We start from the raw sequence: 15,454 nt of genomic DNA, 5'->3' as shown, positions 1-15,454 counted from the left end.
CCTCCTTCCTTTTTCCCACGAACTCTGTAAATGTCCTTTATATCCTTTTTATTAACTTCACATCCAATGTTTTTTGTTAAGCACGTTATCAAATCAATTAGATCTTCTTTTGTTTCATTTTCCTTCCTGGGCACATTCTTTACCTCAAAGCAAGTTTTCCTCATTCCTTTCTGTAGATCTTCAATCTTGTCTTCCAGAAGAGTAACATATTTTTTATCTTCTAGCGCTTGTTGTTCTAGCTTCTCAATTTTTTTCTTGTATTCCTCATTCTGTGCTGTGAGAAAAGCTATTGAGTTTTCAATATTCCGATTTGACTGCTGAATTTCTATTAGGGTTGGGACTATCTTTTTTAGCTCCTGCTCTTGTGAAGTTGTTCTGGAGATAATAAGTTCTCTCATCTCCTCTTTAAAACAGCTTAATTCGACACTGAGGTCTTCATTTGCTCTTCTGCGTTTGCCGCGCGCTGTAATCATTGACATCTGCGGGATGGTTTCTGTCATATTGATTGTGTTAATGTCTGATTCCGATTGCGATTTATTCATGGTGTTTACTTCCATTTCAATTAAAAATTCTAGTTAATTTTTTTTTTTTTTTTTCTCTATAAGATCGTGTGTAAGTGTCTTTACATTAGGGGCGTGGCTGAGTGCGTATGCGCTTCTTAGTGGTCTTCCGTAAACAAAAGCGCTCTGGTTTACATTTAATAGGGTCGACCAATTGACGACGACGTGGGCGGATCCTCGTAATGATGGTTGTAGTATGAATGAGAGAGATGGTCTTTCACTCACGGTACCAGGGTCGCATAAGTCCAGGCAGGCACTTTTTTAGTATCGAGTAAACTCCGCACTTTTATGCACTCCTATTATTTTGACTGCAATAAACTAATTTAAATTTATATAAGAATTGATAAAAATCGACACACACTAATTAGACGTTTACACCTGACGGCGGTCCGGGGGGAAGAGGATTGTTGAGAATACATTATCAATATCAACCACAGCAACTTAACGATAAAACAGAGAACAAAAGCAAGCTAGATATAACAAAAGAATCCATAATTTTAACGATTCAAACCGTAGAACTCATACTTACGATTACAAATTGCATTAAACAAGGTAGAAAACTAAAATAAAAATTCAAATTCACTGCCCAATGTACTGTCACCTATTGATTTTTAAATTCACTTTTCAGAACGTATGTATCTTTTTAACGTTTACAAAATGAACGATGGACGAAGGCATCGCGCGCATCCTGAAATTGTAATTGATTTTTTAAACTATAGATACGATATGCTTTTTGATAGAAAACATTTATCATGCAATCAAATTACGGTAAAATCGAGATTACAAATAGTCACGATTGCCACTTTATTACCCCAGATTACTGGGAGATTCCCCGAATTAGTATTGCCAAGTTTTTAATGCTTAAAAATCAAAAAGGAGCAGAATTATTTACATTTAAAAAAATTGAAACTGGCTATTGCTCGCGACTTTGTACGCTCGAAATTAAAAAAAATATGGCCTATGTTGCTCACAGATAAATTACGTTTCTAACGGTGAAAGAATTTTTACATTGGTCCAGTAGTTTTTGAGTTATTTCAATACATTCAAAAATACAATTATTTCCTCTTATTACATTTTAGTACATCTTGAGCTTTTAGCTTTTGGAATTTCATCATTTTCGATTTGAATTAAGAAAGTTTATAAAATAGGTTGCTTCAAGAATTCTAATAAAACGAGCCTATAATAAAACCGTCGCCCCCCGTTTAACAAGTTTATTAAGTACGTAATGTAATTAAATACTTTATTGGTGTATTAAATTCTATCTTTAATTTTAATTTCGTTTTAAAATAGTGTAACATAGTTGAATATGGTCGTTGCGTCGGGATTTCGTGTAAAACTTTCTTATTTTAGCGCCCTTTTCTATATTTTCGTTTATACGTGTAAGTATTTATAATTACTTTCGTAGTTAATTATGAATTTTAATAGAGATTTTATCTTTTTTTAATTTTTTTAGATAAAGATGTGACCGTACAAGGGGCACGTTTAAAAATAAACAATCTTCGAAGTACCGATTTTGATGGTAATGGTTTAAATGATTTTGAAATCTCTAATTATCAACGGAGTAATTTAAAAGTAATGCATCATCGAGCCACTAATCAGCGTAGCAGTACAGAATCTGAAGGTAAAATAGTGGTTTTTTAATTTAAAAATAAAAAGTTTCATATCTTTTTTCTACAAAACGCTGCTGTTTGAATTACTTATATTATCATTGTTTATACTCCAGAATTAACTTCAGAGCAATCGAAAACGGGTAAATTTAGATCAGCGTATTTACAATCTACGAAAGGTAAAAATGGGAAGAAAAAATTAATTAAAATGTATACATCGAGCACATTAACATTTTCTACGAACCCGACGACGGTGGTGTCGACATTTAAAACAAATACAAAGAAAAAGTTTACAGTTGCAACAAAGACAAAAGAAAAAATAACAGACAAAAAGAAGTCCAAGAAAAAGTTAAAAGTTAAAACAAGTACAACAAAAAAAGTAGTGCTTCAAACAAACTCGAAAAAAAGTAAAAGAAAATTGACAACTACTAAAACTTCAACATCTGAACGTCGACTTGTTAAGAAAAACAATATTATCGAAAAACCGATAAATAAAACTATAGAAGATGATGAGGACTTAGCATTAAAAAATGAAATAAAAACAAATGCAATTAATAAGGCACTAGATCTTTTCTCAAATAGTCTTGTTAAATCTTTATCAGATCAACTTTGGGATCAGTTTCTAATTAAATCGAAAAAAGGGCAAAATTCTATGCCCAAACGAAACAAAGAAGTAAGAGATCCGCTTCCGGAGAAACCAGATTCAAAAATATTACGGAATAAAGAAAAAACAAAGGCACCAAGAAAAACAGATTTAGAAGCCGTGCAACAACTTGATGAATCTGTCGAGCGTTTTGAGATCATTCTTTAATAACAAATAAAGATATTTTGAGTTCAAGAAATTGTTGTTTTAATGGTAAACGGATTTTTGGAATCGGTCCATCGGTCGAGTCTTTTTTCATTATAACACTGGTATAGGTTACATGCTCTTTGATTTCACTAAGACTTCCAAACTTCAACTTAATCTTTGACATTTGACTTTAACATGTCAAAGTCATTAATTGTCAAACAAAATTGTTTACAAAAACCGTAATAAGGAAATATTTATGATTTTTAAAATAAAAGTATGAGTTCGCTACAAGAAAGGTTACAATTAAAGCGAGTGCCGTTAGATACGTGGAATACGAGAGAACAGCTATGTCTAGCTTCAGCCGTGGTTAGGAGTGGTGATCAAAACTGGATGTCTGTTTCTCGCGCGTTGAAGACTGTAGGCGAGCCGAATAGACCCCCTGATTGGTATTCACAGAAAAGGTAATTGAATCTTTATATTTCGAATTTAAATTATATTTAGTTTTTTTCAGAATTTGCGACATCCAGACTTTTAGTCTTTGGGAATTTAAAAAATCATTACGAAGTATAAATGTTCTTCCATACAGATCAACATTTATGCCAAATTTCACGGAGATCTGTTCAGTAGGATACAAACTCTAACAGGCATCCATACATTGAAACTTTTTCATTCATAATACAGAAGAACCTCGGTAAGTTAAAGTCCAAGGGAAACTCTGTCTAAGGGAGGCTCTGATGGGAAGGGAATATATTATTTATTGAAGTTATAGAGGTTTTTATGTTACCAAGGTTTAAGTTATCGGGGTTTAAGGAGGAGGGAGATATTAGTAAGATATCAAATTAAATTAACATTTCCTTTATTCCTCAGTTGTGCAGCACAATATGGAGCACTATTAGAACATGTTGAGACTCCAAAGCGCAAGAAGAGAAGTTCAGAAGGTGCGGTGGAGACCCCACAGGAGAGCATTCTTAAACGACTCACACAGGAACGGATTACGGAGATACACAAAGTTATTGCAGAACTCACACAGCAGTATGAACAAACACAGGTAACTTATCTATGGTAATTTAGTAAAGAGTATTTTTGTATGTATTGAAACTAGGGTTGTAATGGAACTCCGCTTCCGCATCTGCAAGTGCGGAACTTCCGCAAGTAATAATAACTCCGCATCCGCTAACGTTATTATTTATTAGATTAAATGATTATTATTATTATTATTCTCATATCTTTATTTTCTTATTTTTATATATAATATATTTCACATGATTTTCTTTAAAAAAAAATAACAAAATAAAACATATTATATAGAAAAATAGAAGTCCACCGGCTGCGGAATCCGATGACTCAAGCAACCAGTGGTCAGTGCAGAGACAGGAACCTCCTTACTAGTCGTGCGGTTTCTAAAATAACTGCCTTTTGAATCGGGCCCTTAATCCAACTGTCTAGCGAGAGCTTTTTGAGGTGTTGGTCGAAGCTCTTCGCTATCAGCCCGTGTACCGAAACGACTATCGGAATAATGGTAGTCGATTTCATACGCCACATGGCGGTAATCTCGTGAGCCAAATCCAAATATTTTAATAGTTTTTCATTTTCGGCTTTCACGAGATTCTCGCCATGTGGGATAGTGACATCGACTAACATTACACAACTCTCAGACCGATCTATTATTACTATATCAGGTCTATTGGCAGCAATAGTCCTGTCCGTAATAATAGATCGGTCCCAGTAGATCGTGATACGGCTATATTATTATTATTTTTTATGCAGAGTTACAACGGACGTTAATTTACGTGTTTAACCGAGTGGGGCCATAAGGCATCCGTTATGAGGCCCGCGCGGGTGTGATATGTCAACTATCAATAATTGTTATACAATATATTTGCATAATAAACTGTATCTTGTAATTATGTACCAATCTGTATTTTGAATTAACATAGTCTTAGTTTTTTTTTTTAGTAATTAGAAATTAATTTTTTATTATTGACCTCCGCTTCCGGTTCCGTTAACCTTCGCTTCTGCAAAGGTGAAGTCCTTCGCGTTCGTATCCGCTTCCGTTAAAATGGCCTCTGTTACAACATTCTTGCACTATTAACACTTGACATGCGGAGAATACTTGTTTGACGAAATGATGTGGACATAAACCAGAAAGTGTTGAGATTGAATGTGGATGGCTACAAAGGAAGAGGAAGACCGAAGAAAGTATGGATGGATTGTGTGAAAGAGGATATGCTTAAGAAAGGAGTGGATTCAGATATGACGGCTGATAGAGATGTATGGAAGAGCAGCACATACTGTGCCGACCCTCCATAAGGGATAAGGGCAAGTGGATGATGATGATGAGGAGAATACTTGCGCTGAATTACAAGTGCAGCGGGTGATGTTTATTGTTTTAGTAGATTCCGGGGATGTTTCGTTCACCAGATATAACGCAGTGAATCGAAAACTGCTATATTATTTGGAAAGAACGTTCTGAATACGTATTTTTACGTCACCCGCGCTCCAGAGACAGACCCGCATGCCAAGTGTTAAAAAATTATATTATTACTACATAGCCTATGTTTTTACAATTATTTAATACACGGACGAAGTCGCGAGCAACAGCTAGTTATTTAGAGTGTTATATTTTTATTTTACAGAAAGAAATAACCGAACTCTCAGATCCGACAACGTCAGATGAAAGAGTACATGAGTTATGGAATGCGACAGAAGCGGAGAAGCGTGCGAGAGAGCGAGAGAATGCTAGACGGCTCGCACTGTTGAAGGAAAGAGAGGAAAGACGGAACAGAGCTGAAAGGGCTTGGAGACCAGGTCAACAATCGCCGGGATCAGGTATGTGGAAGTGCCACAGGTTCCCAAAGCCATTTTTAATATAAATTTTTTTAGCACCCACATTTTTTTGCCCTGAATTTTTTATTTTGCATTTACAGACTACAGAGTATGTTTTATTCAAAATTAACTATAAGCAGCGCCTCTCTAATTTTTTCCGGAGCCTTTGAACACCTTCTGGGCCTTTTACCACCCTCTGGGCTATTTACCAACCTCTGGACATTTTACCGCCCACTGGGTCTTTTTACCACCCTCTGGGCTTTTTACAACCCTCTGGGCTTTTTACCAACCTCTGGACCTTTTACCATCCTCTGGGCTTTTTACCACCCTCTGGGCCTTTTACCACCATGTGGGCCTTTTTCTACCCTTTGGGCCATTTACCACCCTCTGGGGCCATTTACCACCCTCTAGGCGTCTAGCGCCTACTTCAGGAAAGATAGGTCTAGCCATATGGAATTATTTATGGGTTCGATTCCTGTCATCCGGTTCTAAGTTTTTTTTGTAAACTTAGGTTTTTTATAATTTTTTTTTAAACGTTTTTAATATTTAGTGTTGCAAATATCAGTATCATGTGTGATTTTTTTATATTATTTCGTGGACAAAATTGAATATTACTCACCTAAGATTTTAGACTATTTTTGCTTTAAATGTATTAGTTTTTTTTAAAATTACTTTTCTATTTTTTTTTATTATAATTTGCTTGATTTCTTTAAATTGTCCAGTTTTTTGTGTTGTTTTTATAAATAATTAATTTTTTTTTAAATTACTCCACTATTTTTAATATATTTTGCTTTATTTCTTTAAATTGTCCAGTTTTTTTATGTCTTTTTTTTATTAATTAGTAGTTTTTTTTTAAATTACTTTGCTCTTTTTAATATATTTTGCTTGATTTCTTTAAATTGCCCAGTTTTTTGTGTTTTTTTTTTATTTTATATATTTTGGTTTTTAAATATAATTTAGGTTCCCCCGTCCAACCTTCATCACCGTTACTAACTTCGCTGCTGAAGTCATCACCGGTGGTGACAATACCACAGCATATGTCACATCCAGCTAATACTGTCGGTATGTACATAAGTGTTACTCAGAGACAGTTAATTGATACTTAATGATTATTTAAAAAATTGAGATCGGAAGAAAATTTTGCAATTTTAATTATTTATTGACATTTCATGAATTTAATTTATTCATCATCAGCATCATCATTACCAGCTCACTATACGTCCCCACCGAGGGGCTCGGGGCCTACCCTAATACAAGGGTGACTAGGCCATAGTCAACCACGCTGCACTGCGGGTTGACTTCACACATATCTTTGAATTTCTTCACAGATATGTGCAGGCAGCACGATGTTTTCCTTCACTGTAAGAACGTCGGGTAAACTATGTGCATATGAAATTTCAAAATCACATTGGTACGGCGGGATTCGAACCCAAGACCTGTAGATTACAAGTCAAGTATTCAAACCACTGAGCCACCGACGCTCTTGATTTTAATTTATTATGGGTAACTTATAAAAATATTAAAACAAACAAAACCGAAGGCTAATTACAAGCTATAGCAGATCACAAATATATATTGATTAGCTTTCGCCCGCGACTACGTCCGCGTGGAATTAAAAAAAACTAAAAGCCAGTAGCCTGTTTTTTTGGTAACGGGGGGGAAATCTTCGAAATATACCCTGTCTTTTGTAAAAAAACAGGGTTATGTGAGATTTCTACTCACTAAAAACCCCCTCGATGGCCGCCCTCAGGTGCGAATTGAGGGTCCCGGGATCTCCTGTGGAACGCACCGGTACCCTCAATAACGGTAGTAGTACTATGTGTTTTTTCAGGCTATTATCTATGTCTACGCCAAATTTCATCGAGATCTGTTCACCAGTTTAGGCTACAAACATCCATCCATCTAAACTTTCGCATTTATAATAATAGTAAGATTTGAATTTGATATCTGATATAATGGTTTTTCCATTTTGATTTCATGTTATTTTCCAAAACAATTTAGTTTTAGTAAGTCATTATTCTGCGTCACGAACACAAACACTTATAATAGTAATGGTTTATATCTTCGTATTGTTAGTGTAGACCTTTGACTAAACTATCGCATAACGGTTGTGCGATTGTCCATTGTCTCGCAGCCAATTCAACCGTTTCGTTTCACAACTAAAAATCAATACGCATGCAATACCACGACCACATAAGACTAACAGTGGTGGTGCCCGCTTAAACATCTTAGCACTGCAGGGCTCGCCAATACCACGACCGCATAGACAGGCGTGAAGTGGAAGCAATTCCGTGTACAGTCTGATGAGTGTGGTGCCTGAGGCCTCATTTAATTATCTTTCTCTTTACCACCCTTTTCTTATATGGAGAGGATGGAAAGGGGAAGTGGATTTGACGGTGAAGGAGATGCATATGAAGGGGAAATATCCTCTTTTTTTGCGTCTCCTCCTCCGTTGTATGAGGGTAGGCAACGCATCTGCAATTGCGGATGTCTATGGGCAGTCGCTTCGCCATTATGGCGAATTCAGGCCGCTTGCTCGTTTGCCTCCTTATGATATAAAAAAAAGATAGGCGTGAAGTGGGCAAATCTGCGTACACTCTGATGAGTATGCCGGAGGCCTAGTTTTAGTTCCTTTCCCTTTCCACCCTTTCGCTTGAGAGGAAAAGATGGAAAGGAAAAGTGGATTTGATGAGGAGACTTATAGGATGGGAAAATATCCTCTTTATGTGCGTCTCCGTCAATCAAGGGTAGGCAACGCATCCGCAATTGCGGATGTCTGTGGGCAGTCGTTTCGCCATTTCGGCGAACAGCAGCTTGGTCGCTTGCCACATTATAATACATAAAAAAATATGTCCATAGATACGATATCCCCTTCAGCGGGTGCTCCCACACTGTCGATGTTGTTAGAAAAGCCTCAAGGTGGCTCCAGTCCTCAAGAGAGTAAGCACGCAGCCATAGAACATATCAAAAGTCAGCTGGTGCAAATAGAACAACAACTGAAAGGTAAACTAGATGGCGTTTTTACAAATTTTCGAATACTAATTCTACAACTAGATGGCGCTGTTACAAATTGACGAATACTAACCTTAAAACTAGATGGCGCTGATTTAAAATTGTAGTCTTTATGTTAGTAGGTCAATTGAAGTAAGGTATCTTTATGGGCATTGCCAATTGATCTAGGCTAGGTTTTAGGTCCTCATTTTTAGATCATCTAGGAGGAGGTTAATACCTCTTTCACCCCTTTGATTTAAATTATGTTATTGTAATATAACTAGCTTTCGCCCGCGACTCAGTCCGCGCGGAATTAAAAAAAAGGGAAATGAGTAGCCTATGTGTTTTTCCAGGCTATCCTCTACATCTATACCAAATTTCATCGAAATCCGATCAGCAGTTTAGGCTACAAACTCTAACAAACAGCCATCTAAACTTTCACATATATAATATTAGTAAGATAGTTTTAATGGGCTTTTAAATATCTTTAGCGACTTTAATGGAATTAAATTCTTAGTAAATATGTGTTCTTCCAGACTATATCCATGACATTTAAAAAAAATCCGTTTAGTCGTTTTAGAGATTCCAACTAACATCCATCCATCGATTTTTAGTAAGACGATTTTCAACCACAAATAGGGTATTTTCTTCCCTTAACATCCATACATATATCTGAATTTTCGCATCAATGTAATTTGCAGCGGGTACATCAACCCCATCCCCAGTGCTCACCCCCGCCCCCGCAGTGGACATAGACGATATAGAGATCAAAGCTGAAGACGTATACGCGTTCAGAGACATAGACATACACATACCGCCTGTCACCTCTATGCACAAGACTGCTGCTAGGTGAGTTTACATCTGTGGTTTGGGAAGGTACAGTTGGGGAACTTGACGGTCACACTTTAAGCAACAGGTTTAAGATTTAATACAAATTGAGACAAAGCATAAAACAGACATATACAATATATTATACAATATAATTGTCTGTCAGTAGACAGCAACGTAGCTAGTAGACAGGAACGTAGCTAGTAGACAAGAACGTAGCTAGTAGACAGTACTATAGCTTGTAGATAGGAACGTAGCTAGTAGTCAGCAACGTAGCTAGTAGACAATTAACTTAGCTCGTTACAGAAACGTAGCTTGTACACTGGAACGAAGTCTGTCAGCAGAAACTTAAACAAGAACGTAGGTAGTAGACCAAGATATGGCTAGTAGACAGGAACGTAGCAAGTAGACAGTAACGTAGATAATAGACAGTAACGTAGCTCATAGACAGATACATAGTTTGTAGACAGGAGCGTAGCTCAAAAACAGGAACGTAGGTAGTAGACAAAGATGTGGTTAGTAGACAGGAACGTAGCAAATAGACAGTAATGAAGTTTGTAGACATATACATAGTTTGTAGACAGGAGCGTAGCTCAGAAACAGGAACGTAGATAGTAGACAAAGATTTGGTTAGTAGACAGGAACGAAGCTTGTAGACAGGGAAGAAGTTCTTTAGTAAAAAATGTTTCTTTTTTCAGAATAGAGAAGCCCGTATATAAGAAGGAAGAAGAAAAAGCTACTGAAATAACTAATGTTGAGTCCACGCAAGATGTAGAAATAAAGGTAAATTTTACTAATATTATACATACTAAAGTTTGGATGTATGGATGTTAGAGCTTGTTATTTATTTTAATTTGTATTGTATTTTATTTATTTCAGGAGGAGCCAATGGTTGTCGATACGGAGGAAAATATTGTTGAACAAGAGGAAACTGTATGTATTTATTTTAATATTGTAAAAATGCATTGTTTGTAACGTATAAACTCAAAAACTACTGGAGTTTTTTGAAAAACTCTCTCATTATAAGAGAGATATATTATCTCTAACTGATATAGAATATATTTATAAGTATTTAGCAAGGTAAATATTATTCTCATGTAGAAGAGATACAAATATATGGGGTTAAGCGCAACTTGTCTATACTAAAATTATAAAAAGAAAAGATTTGTATATTTGTATGTATTTAAATAACTCAAAAACTACTGGGCAAATTTTAATTGTTTGAAACAATCCCAGTAGTTTTTGAGTTTGTTCAATACTTACATACATTCCACTGTATAATATTAATATTCTCATATAATTAAAATGATTATAAAATCTAGCAAGAAGAAGTGATAGAAGAAAGTCCAACAGAAGTACAGAATGCGGATCTAAAAATTACGTTTCCTGAAGTAAAATTTCCAACTCCGGAGATAAAAGTGATTCAACCTGAAGATAATGCGGTAAAGTTTGTTATTTTACGTATTTAATATATTTGAACAAATAATACAGGAAGCTAAAATTAAGTTATTACTAGATTTGTGCAAGGGCTAGAGCAGATTGCTCTAATCTGCTAATTTTTTTTTGTCCAGAAGGAAAAAAACTGATAAGTAAAAAATGCTCAAGGAATACAGCATTTTACTAATACTCACCCTCTAAGTTTAATAGCGTGAATATATATCTTATAGCATGTCATAAATGTAGGAGTTTTTGTTCAAAAATGTGGGAATCTAGTAAAATACTTAGCCAATAGCTTGAAGTACAAAAAAAGTGACCGATACAAAAATTACAGCAAAATATACAAAGAGTAAAAAGCATAGTTCAATTAGAACATACATTAACAAACTAAAAAACTATTTAGGACAACAAAATGCTTTTTAAAAAAATTGATTATTTAAAAAATATGCTGTGATTGACAATGTACACAGCATATTTTTGATTTTTTTTTTAAAAAGCATTGTCCTAAGTAGTTTTTTAGTGTTCTTACCTTTTATTAAAATAGTATATATTAACAAAAATCTACCAATAATCTAGACAATTCTAAATTACGATTAAATTCCTAGATCAAAGAAGAAATACAAGAAACAGAAACAGAAGAAACGGAACCGGAGAAAGAGAACGTAGAAGAGAAGACTGTAGAAGTGGAAGAAGTTCAAATAGAAGAAGTAACTACACAAGAAATAGAAGAGAGGCAAGGAAAAATCCTCTATTTGAAACAAATAAGAAAATAGCATATAATAAAAAAAGATTTGTATTTTTGTATGTATTGAAATAACTCAAAAACTACTGGGACGATTTCAAAAATTCTGCACCATTAAAAGTTATGTTATCGCTGAATAAGAAAGGCTATTTTTTAACTTCACTCGGCGGAAGTCGCGAGCAACAGCTGGTACTAATATTTACAAAATTATAAATGTAAAAGTTTGGATGTATGGATGGATGTTATTGTTTGTATATATAAGCTACTTACTTTTTTATTAAATCCCATACAGACAGAATCGCGGGCAAAAGCAAACTTATATATAACATATAATTCAATTGATTACTTTTTAAAATCTTTCCAGCGTCGAAACTCCCACAGAAACAATAACAGAAGAGAGAGTAGAAGTCCAAGAAGAGATAGAAGAAGTAAAAGAATCGATAGAAGAATTACAAACGAATGTTATTAAAGCAGAAGAAATACCATTACCTCCTGAAAAAGAAACTACAGAAGAAAATATTATACCAGGTAATCTATAATAATATAAAGAAAAGAAATGTATTTAAGTATGTATTCAAATAACTCAAAAACTACTGGGTCAATTTCAAAAATTCTTTCACCATTAAAAAGCTATATTACCAGTAATAGGGTATATTTTTTAATAATTTTACGCAGACGAAGTCGCAAACAACAGCTATTATAACCCTCTAAAGTAGTTTAATAGTGTAATCTACTCTAACGGAGTCTATAAGAGTAGTTTTGTTGCAATATCCTTTAAATTTTCAGAATCAATGGTTGCCAAGTTGCTAAGGGACTCCCTTAGAGAAAGTCTAATGTCACACTTATGTAGAAAAGTTTAATAGTTTTAAGGTAGTCCCTAAGAGTAGTTTTTTGTAGTACTTTCTCTTCCCTAAATTTACCCTCAATTATTTTTAATTACTAGTGTCTCGTTGTAGTTTATTTGTTAAGGAGTCTCAAATTATATTTATTTTTAAAACTATTTTTTCAAAGTCGTTAAGGGAGATTTTAATTGTAAATTTCACCTTACAAATGTACACTAGGGGACTAGAGTAGTGCAATTCGTACTACGGTAGTTTTATTGCTACAAGTAGTTTTGTTTAAAGACTACGTTTTTGGTAGAAAAAAGCAAACTTAATGTTTCCTAATCCTCAGAAACGACAGTGAAAGAAGAATTGATAGAAACTCCACAAGAAACAATAGTAGAAGAGAATGTCCCAGAAGATAAAGAAGTTACCCAACCTGAAGAGAAGGAAACAGAATTAATCACAGAAGAGAAGATAGAGGACGTTAAAGTGGACGAAGACGCAGAAGTAAGTTTTAAATTTTTTAAATAAATTTATTATAAAACCGTTTAAACATTGATTTTTGTACTCAGAGTCTTAATTGCAACTTAAATGTCACTAAGTAATTTATATACTTCGATCATTGGTAATTAAAGTAGTTTTAAAATCCTAAGAGAACCCTAATTACTCACTTAATCATTCTGAGTGCGGTTAGACTTTCAGCAAATAGACTTTTCTATGTAAATTTTCAGGACTCCATACCATTAAAAGAAATGATTAAAGAAGAATGTATAGAAGAGAAGACAGAAGAATTAAGCCGTCCTCTAGATACAGAAGATACGCATACAGAGACGGATGATGATACGCCAATGGAGGTGAGATTTTGCCCTACTAGTAGGGTAAATGTGCCCGATGCCAGTTGGCACCCCAAACAGTAGGGCACTCTTGTTATTCACGTGCCAATACAATATTATACAATAAAACTATGCTATTCTTCCAGCTAAGTCGTGAAGAAGAAAAAGATGGTAAAAAGAAAAGAGATTATTCTAGAAAGAAGAAATCTGAATCCAGAAGTAAGTGGAAATACTATCATATATTAAAATAATTTTAGAAAATATTTAACCATTTTTAAAAAATTAAAATTTTTTATTTTTTTATTTTATTTTTTACTTTAATATACATTTTCCCTTTTTTATTTATCAGTTCAAAATGGAATAAACATGGTTTTTTTTAATTTAATATTCAATTTCAAAAAATTAAGTTCCTTACGAATTAGTAAATTCCGCATAATATTTATCTTCTACATATCTTCTGTGTATATTCTGTATCATATGTTAAGTTTCTTCTTTGCATTATATTCGTATCTTCTATCTATCTACTTTGTTCTGTATATCAAAATATACAGAAAAATGTATATTCTATGTATATCTTTTGTATATTTGTATAATCTATTATTCATTTATGTATCATTTATTTTCTGTTTTCTTTTTATGCTATTCCTGTGTATTCTGTCACGTATATCTATTCTGTTCTTCATCAAAGTATATCTTCTGTGTATCTTCTACACATCTTCTGTATACCTTCTGTGTATCTTCAACATATCTTCCGTATATCTTCTACGTATCTCATGTGTATCTTCTACATATCTCCTGTAAATCTTCTGTGTATCTTCTACATATCTTCCGTATATTTTCTACGTATCTCATGTGTTTCTTCTACACATCTTCTGTATACCTTCTGTGTATCTTCTACATATCTTTTGTGTATCTTCTACGTAAATTCCGTATATCTTCTACGTATCTCATGTGTATCTTCTATATATCTTCTGTATATATTCTGTGTATCTTCTAGCATGTTCAGGGTCAGAGAGCGCGGCGGAGGCGAGCGCTCCTGACTCCCCAAGCGCAAGCGACGCTGAGAAACAACATCGCTTGTGGAAGAAGAGTGTTATGTTAGTTTATAGCAGGTGAGGTTTTACCCGACTTGGTAGGGCACTTTTATTGTTTCTACAGATTTGTCCTTTTTGTCCCCTCCCCTGTCTGTTAAAGGCATTATTTATTCGAAATACTATTGAAATGAGAAATTGTAGACCCAAAAAATGTGTTTTTTTATTATAATTCAAATATCACAGATTTGCCTCATTATTAAACTAATATTAAAAAATGCGAAAGTTTGGATGGATGGATGGATGGATGTTATACTTTGTATCCTAAACTGAACGGATTTCGATTGCCATAGATATAAAGGATATTCTCGAAGAACACACTTAAATTTAAATACGCGTACAGTCGCGGGCAACAGCTAGTGTAATGTTCTTAATATTTATAGGTTATGTGCACATAAATACGCGTCATTGTTCCTCCGGCCCATATCTGATGAGGAAGCTCCAGGGTACAGCGTGGTGGTGAAGAGGCCCATGGACCTCACTACTATTAGGAGGAATATCGATTCTGGTATGATACGGTGAGTGGTCCAACAGTGGTCCTGGCAAAAAGGCGTGGTCTTAGTAAAATGCTGGTCTTACTAAATTTCTGTGGTGTATGAGCTAAATAAATATTTGTAGTTTGAAATGTATTATGTTTTACAACATCTGTGGTCTAGATTAATCTTTATGGTCTTAGTAAAAATCTGTGGTCTAAGTCAATCCTTTTTGACGTAAATCTTGTTGGTTTAAGGCAATCCGTCTGTTTTAAATATATTCCTGTAGTACGAGAAAACTTCTACGGTTTATACCGTATTTATATTGACTTATGTCAAATTTTATTTGTCCTAGTAAATCTATGTGGTCCAAATATACTTCTGTGGTCTATCCTAGGACTCGAGTAATTCCATGTGGTCCAAATGAATATCTGTAGTCCAAGCAAGCTTTT

General features: G+C 34.5%; 3 protein-coding genes across 5 annotated transcripts in view; 1 reads left to right on the top strand and 2 right to left on the bottom strand.

Moving 5' to 3' along the window:
• LOC106105990 overlaps nt 1-1,409 on the bottom strand; it is an 11,136-nt gene extending 9,727 nt beyond the window's left edge. For 2 of the 3 annotated variants that reach the window (XM_013286510.1, XM_013286508.1), the window contains exon 1: nt 1,090-1,338. The gene's annotated coding sequence lies outside the window, so the exon portion shown is untranslated. The other variant, XM_013286509.1, reaches the window with a different exon arrangement.
• LOC106105842 lies at nt 3-963 on the bottom strand (the record flags this gene model as incomplete). The annotated part of the gene is made up of 1 exon (XM_013286298.1): nt 3-963. A coding segment is annotated over exon 1 (555 nt), but the record flags the coding sequence as incomplete, so codon positions are not given.
• Nucleotides 1,410-3,151: 1,742 nt separating the features above from the next.
• Nucleotides 3,152-15,454, top strand: part of LOC106105978 (nucleosome-remodeling factor subunit BPTF) — a 15,208-nt gene continuing 2,905 nt past the window's right edge. The window contains exons 1-16 of the mRNA XM_013286496.1: nt 3,152-3,418; nt 3,825-4,005; nt 5,594-5,786; nt 6,744-6,845; nt 8,643-8,786; nt 9,476-9,623; nt 10,301-10,385; nt 10,482-10,535; nt 10,925-11,044; nt 11,645-11,772; nt 12,146-12,309; nt 12,955-13,112; nt 13,337-13,459; nt 13,585-13,657; nt 14,436-14,550; nt 14,913-15,047. Of these exons, the coding sequence (XP_013141950.1) occupies nt 3,234-3,418; nt 3,825-4,005; nt 5,594-5,786; nt 6,744-6,845; nt 8,643-8,786; nt 9,476-9,623; nt 10,301-10,385; nt 10,482-10,535; nt 10,925-11,044; nt 11,645-11,772; nt 12,146-12,309; nt 12,955-13,112; nt 13,337-13,459; nt 13,585-13,657; nt 14,436-14,550; nt 14,913-15,047 (2,108 nt within the window). The 5' untranslated portion in view covers nt 3,152-3,233. The remainder of the gene's footprint in view (nt 3,419-3,824; nt 4,006-5,593; nt 5,787-6,743; nt 6,846-8,642; nt 8,787-9,475; nt 9,624-10,300; nt 10,386-10,481; nt 10,536-10,924; nt 11,045-11,644; nt 11,773-12,145; nt 12,310-12,954; nt 13,113-13,336; nt 13,460-13,584; nt 13,658-14,435; nt 14,551-14,912; nt 15,048-15,454) is intronic.

The sequence above is a fragment of the Papilio polytes genome, unplaced genomic scaffold (assembly GCF_000836215.1).
Source record: "Papilio polytes unplaced genomic scaffold, Ppol_1.0 DF822622.1, whole genome shotgun sequence".
NCBI lineage: Eukaryota > Metazoa > Arthropoda > Insecta > Lepidoptera > Papilionidae > Papilio > Papilio polytes.
The sequence above is the reverse complement of the archived record's forward strand: the minus strand, read 5'-3'. Positions and strand labels throughout refer to the sequence as shown.